At 32.5% G+C, this 8,887-nt stretch overlaps 2 protein-coding genes across 3 annotated transcripts; one reads left to right on the top strand and one right to left on the bottom strand.

Moving 5' to 3' along the window:
• The first annotated feature begins 329 nt into the window (after positions 1–329).
• LOC108852473 (glutamate--cysteine ligase, chloroplastic-like) lies at positions 330–3,077 on the top strand. 2 transcript variants are annotated; one of them, XM_018625978.2, is made up of 13 exons: positions 331–609; positions 701–851; positions 930–1,130; positions 1,232–1,381; positions 1,480–1,550; positions 1,636–1,704; positions 1,790–1,883; positions 1,971–2,060; positions 2,162–2,242; positions 2,317–2,409; positions 2,498–2,578; positions 2,661–2,730; positions 2,814–3,077. In XM_018625978.2, exons 1-13 carry the CDS (start codon positions 371–373, stop codon positions 2,900–2,902), a joined length of 1,479 nt encoding a protein of 492 aa, XP_018481480.2. In that variant the 5' UTR covers positions 331–370; the 3' UTR covers positions 2,903–3,077. The 2 variants fall into 2 exon arrangements, with proteins under 2 accessions (XP_056863056.1, XP_018481480.2); XM_057007076.1 differs by having other exon boundaries at positions 330–609; positions 2,661–3,077.
• A 325-nt stretch (positions 3,078–3,402) lies between these two features.
• LOC108850074 (uncharacterized) lies at positions 3,403–6,341 on the bottom strand. Its single transcript, XM_018623663.1, has 7 exons — positions 6,162–6,341; positions 5,871–5,966; positions 5,464–5,697; positions 4,791–4,943; positions 4,627–4,680; positions 3,989–4,129; positions 3,403–3,759 (listed from the first exon to the last, which is right to left on the bottom strand). Exons 1-7 carry the CDS (start codon positions 6,339–6,341, stop codon positions 3,403–3,405), a joined length of 1,215 nt encoding a protein of 404 aa, XP_018479165.1.
• Positions 6,342–8,887: the final 2,546 nt, after the last annotated feature.

The following is an 8,887-nucleotide window of genomic DNA, read 5'->3' as shown; positions in this document are numbered from 1 at the left end:
GTTAATTTTCTTCGTCTTCTTAGCTCTTCATTTATGTTTCTTTTATTCTGTCTGTTGTTGTCATAATACTATGTTTCCATTTACATTCCAAAGCATTTAAATTGAGGGATCCATTTCTTATTTCTTACATGGCGAAAACACTTAGCCAATATGAGACATGATTTTGTTCCAGACTACTTAGCTGCAGTTGAAAGATTTATCTCCACATTATCTCAATTTATTGCAAACTCTTTAAGTAAAATCTATTCAGCTAATTTTTTTCATTTAAATGGTTACTTCTTGTAGTGATTTTGTTCATTTGAAGTGATAAGTATATATAACTAACGTAAGGCTTATAAACTTAAAATAGTTGCTGAAGGAACTATATACCATGGCGCTAGTATTCTCTTCTTGTGGGCTTGGTGCTGTAATGAACCTCGGTGCTTTGAAAACCTATGTTAGCTACTCAGACAAGAAATTTCTTGCTTGTAAAAAAAGCAAGATAGTTGCAAGCAACCAAGGGACAAAGACGACCGCAAGCGACTCTGCTCTAGTCGCGACTGAGCCACTTACTAAAGAAGATCTCATTGCCTTTTTTTCTTCTGGATGCAAACCAAAGGAAATGTGGAGGTATCACTACGATTATCCTCTTTTATTTTTCTCTTTTAAAGTACTTAGCTGTCCCAGCTCACCTTTTGTATCTCTTGGGTTGGGTGATTAGGATCGGTACAGAACACGAGAAAATCGGTTTTGATGTCAAGACTTTGCGCCCTATCACATATGAACAAATAACTGCACTGCTTAATGGTATTTCTGAGAGATTTGATTGGGATAAGGTGATGGAGACTGGGACAATCATTGGTCTGAAACAGGTGATGTACTCTTATTTTTTTTTTAATAATTAACATAATGTCATATCAGTTTGTTGAGAAAAAATTAGTATATCTCAGGGAATGCAAAGCATATCATTAGAACGAGGAGGCCAGCTAGAGCTAAGTGGAGCAGCTCTAGAGACTTTGCACCAAACTTATGATGAGCTCCAGTCACACCTTTACCAGGTGAAAACTATTGGTGAGGATTTGGGAATTGGTTTCCTTGGAATTGGTTATGAACCGAAATCTAGTCTTGAGGATGCAACCATTGTGCGCAAGGTTCCTTTCTTCCTCCACAAACATATTAGTTTTCTGATGTAGTGAACGTGTCTTACTCTATCACTTTGTCTGACGTTGGTAAAAGTTTATTCTCTGTGCAGACGAGGTATGACATTATACAAGACTGTTTTGACAGAACTGGCTCAGGACCTGACATGGGTCTCAAGACGTGTACTGTTCAGGTCAATCTAGACTATAGTTCAGAAACCGATATGATCAGGAAATTTCGCGCTAGTCTAGCTTTGCAACCTGTGAGAAACTTCAGCTCTTAAATTTTTTTCTCTTTTTTTGGAATCAAAACAAATATTTGTCTCACTCTTTTTTTTTGGTTATATCCCTTATCTAATAGATTGCAACAGCTCTATTCGCAAACTCCCCTTTTAGTAATGGAAAACCAAATGGGTTTCTAAGTTTAAGAAGGTTGGTTTATACATTACTCTTTGGTTTAGGCTCTCATTATTCTTTTTAGTATTAGTTCTTTTAATCTTTTGAGATGTTTTGACAGCCATACATGGATAGATATCGATAAGAGACGGACAGGAATGATACCTTTTGTGTTCAATGACTCATTCGGGTGAGTATCAGAATGTTTAACTAACTTTTTGATCTTTGATCTTTGTTCAGGAACAGTATGGTTAATCTTCAGTTTCTTGTTGTAGGTTTGAGCGGTATGTCGAATATGCACTTGATGTTCCAATGTTCTTCTTACACAGAAACAAAAGCTATCTCGATTGTAGAGGAATGACATTTCGGGTCTACTTCTTTTCAGCATGACTTTTATACCTTTAAACTTTTACTATGAGCCGGCTTATAATCCAAATATAATTCTTGAATTTATAGGATTTCATGTCCAGGAAAATTTCTCATCTATCTCATGAACAGCCCACCATTAACGACTGGGAAACCCATATAGGAACAATATGGCCAGAGGTTGATTACTCTGTTTCAAGAACACCATATCATTTTGAACTCCCCTGTTTCTTGATTTAGTTTAGAGTAATTATGATTATGTTCTGTAACTACACTATTAGGTTCGGTTAAAGAGATACTTGGAGATGAGAGGAGCTGATGGAGGTTCCAGGGAGATGTTGTGTGCCCTACCAGCTTTTTGGGTAATTACATATTCTCTTGAAAATAAATAAACACTTGGTTTGCAGATTTGTTTAATTTTGTATTTAAATCTCAGGTGGGTTTGCTATACGATGAGGAGTCTCTCCAAACTGTTCTTGATATGATAGCTGATTGGACTACTGAAGAAAGAGAGATGCTTAGGACACAAGTAAACTAAGAAGATAGAAAAAAAAAATTTGACTGTGCAATTTAATGAAATATTACCCTTTGAACAATTTCTTATTTGGTTTCAACAGGTCCCAGTCTCTGGCCTTAAGACAATGTTTAGAGATGGTCCCTTAAAACATGTCGCAGAAGATGTCTTAAAGCTAGCAAAGGTGAAGTGTGTAATGTGTTTGCTATATATCATTATCCTTGTAGTTAAATAGATTTATATAGAGATTATTTGATATTTCTCAGGATGGTTTGGAGCGTAGAAACTACAAAGAAACTGGTTTCTTGGATGCTGTCGCCGAGGTAGCTATAACAGGTAATGATTTATTTTTGTTATCAGCGGAAAGTATTGGTAGGATCAGTGTATATGAATGTCCTATTTTTTTTTGGCAAAACCAGGTGTTACGCCTGCAGAGAAGCTCTTGAATTTGTATAGTGGATATTGGGGACAAAGCGTAGATCCTCTGTTTCATGAAATGCAATACTAAGAAGACAAAATCTTCTTGGACATGAGATATAGAGATAAAACTGTCCTCTTGTTTGTAGGATAGCTGTCGTTGGTGTGCGGAGAAAATGGTCACTTTCGGAATAAGAATGTTGTAGGTAACCTGTAGAAGGGTTTGAGTAAGTAGCACAGTTCATGTGTGTTTGAATCATTCTTGATGCAGTATTTCTATAAATCTACAAATATTTAAATTTTATTATTATAAAAGAGTAGAACTGGATCCATATAGCTCAGTGAGCATTTGGTCGTGAAAAAACTTTTCCTAACCGAGTTCTGGTTATCTTAGGTTTCTAATACTTGAACGATTTATTGCGGATAAAGCTATTGTGCTTGACGTCATGTTCACATATATAAATCAGTTTCCAATTGGTTTTGAACTTTTGATGGTAAAAACATTATTATTATTTTACCACACACATTATAGCATATGTATGTAGAGTACTGCGCACATTAATGTGCTTTCATTTGCATAACATATGGTCTCTAAATTTTACCGGGGCCTCCATAAACGACAAGATGACCTACTTTCCACCATGTTTCTGTCGAGTCTCTCACTTTATAACCATGACTGTTGTCCGTATAACTCTCCGTGTTCTTCACAGTATTATCTTCCTTATAGTTTTCGTCGATAATGGAGATATCACGGATATATGAGTCGTAGTGAGGGTTCCCCACCGGAAAACGGCCGTTACCCATCGGAGGACTTGGAGATGATAAAGGACTGTACACTTCACCTCCCCATTCTACCCCCGTCCCGGAGCTCTCTTTGAACCTGCTCGCTGGCCAGAAGCCAATTAATTCATTCGACACGTACAGACCCCAGTTCCCACTGGTTTGATCCTGTACTCAACAGAAGTTGTTAATAACTTTTAGTAACGATTATTATACAAAATTTATTTTTTTAAAATCAATTTGGAGGCATATTTTCATATATTTATGAACTCGGAAATTTTTGGAGATCCAAAGCCTATGTTATATCTGTTTATGCACAAGACAGGTTCTTTCTGACCTCAAGATCAGATGTTTTTTACTATACAATAAAAACATACTGAGTCCAAAAAGACGTGACCTTGTTTATGGCGATGTCTATAGCTTGTATGCCTTTTATGTTTTGCGCAACAAGAGGTATTCCAGGAGCCATATCTGCACGGACCAATATCATTCCGGCTCCATCGGGACATCTGGAATGATAACACTGATGTCCTCCTGCCTGTATATTAACCATTACTAATTAACATGTAAGAACTGTTTGATGTATAGTAGTTGGGAATCAGTATGATTATCAAGCGTTAAGTTTAAATCAAATGCGAAACCCCTAATCAAAAAAACACAATGATGAAAACAGAATTCTATATATGAAAAAATGAAAACGTTATGCTTAATTATCAAATTTTCAATCAAATTAAGGCTATGCGTAATTCGTATAATAAAGGCTGACATAGATGCTTAATATAAACAAACCGCTCACTAATAAAACATCATCTTTTATTCACAAGGTTATGCACTTATGCAAAAACCAATTATGAAAATCTAAAACGCTCACTAGTAATTGATTTACCAACACAAATGTTATGCTTAATTCGTTAATGCATACATGAAAGTAAAATGCAACTATTATTCACTATGAACACAAACAAACGCCATGCATGCTCGTGGTTCGTGTATAAATAAATAAAATAGAAAAGAAATAAGATATATCTCGCTCACATTAGTAAAAACGAATAGCCGAGTTATGACTCCCTGGTATAGTAGGGGGTTTACCTAAAATGAATAAACAATAGAACTGAAATACATTAATTAAGAAAATGAAAGAAATGGGCACCCAATTACGCCGAGTATTTAAAAAATATAGCTGATATTAATTGACTTACAGTCCAGCCTGCTTGAATGAATTCACTTCCGATCTGAATGTGCAATCGAGTAGAGCTGATTTGATTCGGTTCAACCGGAGGAGTAAAAATAGCTGCCCTCATGGTCGCTCCATTGTAAATCTTTGGTTTCCTTTTTGTCCGTGTCACAGCAAACTGAATAAACCGCTTGAGAATATTAATGGGTGTTCTCTTTTGCAAAAATAAAAATAAATGATGGGTGTTCTTCGATCATAAGTTTAAGTTAATTACATGATCATATCAAAATAATTACAATAATTTAGGGTTAAGTTATAGTCTATATTTATTTACTTCTAATGATCTTCTATAACTTCATTAAACTATTTTCAAACCATTTGGTACTAAAAACGTATTAAACACACACACACACACTCACACATTTTGAATATACCGTAATATGCTCAGAAATTAGTATAGGTCTGAGTAGAGTAATAACGTAACTAGCTGAATATTTTCTTTGTTCATTTACTTAAACAAATTCTGATAGTCTTTAGTTTATTAGTCGACTACACAAGAAGCTATTATTGGTAAAAAAAAGAAAGAGCTATTGTTTAATAGTTTATACTGTGCTCTACCGGTCTCATTACTGCCACATTTTACTATATATTTGACATTTCTAGTTGTAAAATAAAAAACTTTGAGAAAGTACACTTACATGATGGTCATTACCGGAAAGCATAGGTTCATAAGTATTGTTCCATGAACCTCGGGGATTAGAACTGTCACCACCCAGCGATTTCAATCTCAAGAGATCGACTTTAGTGACTCTAAGTATGGGAACTGTACCAATAGGGCAACCCAAACCATTCTCCCATAAGTGACCAAAATGTTTTTTACTAAGTTTCTCCCTCCTATGCTTTGTTGATCCTTCCGGGTATGACATACGCATCTACTCACAAAAAAAAATTCTTAATAAGTATGCAAAATAATCGCACCAAACCGATTTAAAGCAAACTTCAAGTAGAACTTAAATCGTTTTATTTATTTTGATGCGACTTTGCATATGTTGTAAAAACTTATGATAGGTAAACTATTAAGATAATACATAATAGAGCAATATACCTTGTCATGGAAGAATGTATGATTCATCATGGATGGGTGGTCAAATCCTGGTTGTTTGTAGAAATCCACGCACCCATACTCTTCACCATAGATAGACTGCGGATCCAGAAGTAACAGCAACTAACAATCTATTTTACCAGTTTATATATGATATAATATATAGACTGCGTATCCAGAAGTAAGAGCAACTATCAATCTATTTTACCAGTTTATATATAATACAATCCTAAAATCCTTGAATCTAGAAATTATAACATAACTATAATTATGATGAGTGAGATGATGATGAACCTTGATGATTTTAACAGCAGGCCTGTTAATAATCTTAAGTTCTTGCTCTATGTCCAAATCTTCAACATTTTTTAATGTCTCAGCCGCTTCGACGATGCCACGGTTATAGCTTATCATAAGGCTACAACATATGCATAAGAAAACCATCCACATTGCTGAAAACTCCAATTCCATTTTCATCAACACTGGAGAGACATGAGATAATTATTTGACATATATCTAGTTTACCAAGGATTTGAAGATATTTGGAATTATGGAAAACAATAAATGTTTTAATTTCATGGTCAAAGTACTCTTCTTAATCAAAGTTTTAGTCTAGATCTTGGTCAATGGTCTTGAATGGTAATTAATGTGAAAATTTATTTCCATTTAATGATCATAAATTGCATTATTCCACCTAGAAATCAAATATAAAAATGAGGAGATTCCATAAGAGAAAGAAAAGGAGAAAAGGGAGAAGATAATTCAATGAGATAATTATTTGACATAGATCTTCCACTTTCCATCTTGAACAAGAACTAAATATTACTCCTCCATTACAATTTAATAGTCGTGAACAAAATTTTCGTTTCAAAATAAATGTCGTTTAGAATTTCAATGCAAAATTTATTAGCAAGATTTTCCTATTTATTTTTTATTGGTTGAAATGTAGGAAAAAGTGCTTATTTCAACATGAACTTTATGCATCGTGCCTATTCCTTCACGAACTTTGTAGTAGTGCGTATTCCACATTGAACTAAACAATTTTTTAAAAATACTATATGAACTTTATGTGTCGTGTCTAATCCTTCACGAACTTTATAGTAGTGCGTATTTCACACTGAACTAAATCAAAATCAAAAAATACTAAATAGACTCTCGAAATCGTGCTTATTTCAATATTGAGTGTTAAATGTGTTAGTTATCCGTTAATTTATCAAAATAATGTCATTTTGTATAAATATTGTGAAATTAAAAATAAAATATACTCTTAAAATCGTGCTTATATATATTGATTTTATCAAAAGACTGTTTTGGATAAATTCTATGAAATTGTCCGTCGTTTTTTAATTTTTTCAATTTTTCCAAAAAAAATCTATCCAAAATGACGTTATTTTGATAAACTAATTTATGACTAACGCCTTTCACTTGCTGACAAAGAAAGACTAACATCTTTGACGGTCAATATATATTATATATATAATCACGATTTTGAGCATCAAAGGTGTTAGTCTTTTTTTGTCAGCAAATCAAAGGTGTTAGTCATATATATATATATGTACATTAACCGTCAAAGGTGTTAGTATTTTTCTGTTAGGAAATCAAAAGTGTTAGTTATACGTTAATTTATCAAAACAACGTCATTTTTGATATATTTTATAAAAATAAAAAATTACAAAATGACGGATAATTTCATAGAATTTATCCAAAATAATTTTGTTTGATAAATTAAAGTATGGCTAACACCTTTAACAGTCCATATATAAGTACGATTTTGAGAGTCTTTTGGTAAATTAAAGGATGACTATTACATTTGACAGTCAATATATATAAGCACGATCTTAAGAGTCTATATTTTATTTTTATTTTTAATTTCACAAAATTTATTCAAAATGACGTTGTTTTGATAAATTAACGGATGACTAACACATTTAACGCTCAATATTAAAATAAGCACGATTTTGAGAGTCTATATAGTATTTTTTTTAGTTTTGTTTAGTTCAATGTGAAATATGCATTACTATAAAATTCGTGAAGAAATAGACACGACGCATAAAGTTCATATAGTATTTTAAAAAAATTGTTTAGTTCAGTGTGGAATACGCACTATTACAAAGTTCGTGAAGGAATAGGCACGACGCGTAAAGTTCATGTTGAAATAGGCACTTTTTCCTTGAAATGTATAATTAGTTGTACATGTAATTATGCTTTTTATTTTGGAAATATACAAAATTATATATTTACTAATCTGTGTGCATAAAATTAGAATGACATTTAAAATGAAACAAAAGAAATAATTAAAAACTATAAACATAGATGTCTCTTAATGCTCAAGTTTGAGAGAAGATATATATCTTAATAAGAATTCAACGATAATTAAAATATTTAAAACAATAAACATAGATGTATCTTAAAAAAATTATTGGCATGTGCAGGAAAATATCAAGTTCATCTAGTCATATTAAGAAATAAGAAAGTTCATTTTAGCAAGGAATTAGATTTAATGTTTTTTGCTTTCTAATTTGTATTGACATATGTTCTTTCCTTATTTATATAAACACGAAAATACAATGATATAAGCCAATCAGTTAGATTTAATTTAACTTAATATACATTTAGATATAATATGATGTTTAGACTTAGCCTACCGCTTTTTAGTGTAAAATATGAATAATCAATATTTTTAAAACATAGATACAAAGGATTGGTATAAAAAAAATATTGGCAACAGTCCTTATAATTTCTCTAAGAAGTTTAGTGCATTTAATAGAAGTTGTGAAATAAGTGATGGTGATGACACTTTATAAAATATTACGACTTAAATGCTTAAATGATGCTCCTCAATTAATATACAAGAGATTATAGCAATAGATAATGAAAATCTGAAGCCAAATCCCATTACATGTTCATCTTTGTCATCTTCTTCCATGAAATCCAGATAACATGTTTCGATTGTTCTTGTTGAGATGGATTACATATCACTCCGCTACAGATGATCTTTTGCTTATTTTTCTTCAGGATGCAAG

This window comes from Raphanus sativus, chromosome 4 (assembly GCF_000801105.2).
Source record: "Raphanus sativus cultivar WK10039 chromosome 4, ASM80110v3, whole genome shotgun sequence".
Classification (NCBI taxonomy): domain Eukaryota; kingdom Viridiplantae; phylum Streptophyta; class Magnoliopsida; order Brassicales; family Brassicaceae; genus Raphanus; species Raphanus sativus.
Note: the sequence above shows the minus strand (reverse complement) of the source record. Positions and strands in the feature narration are given on the sequence as shown.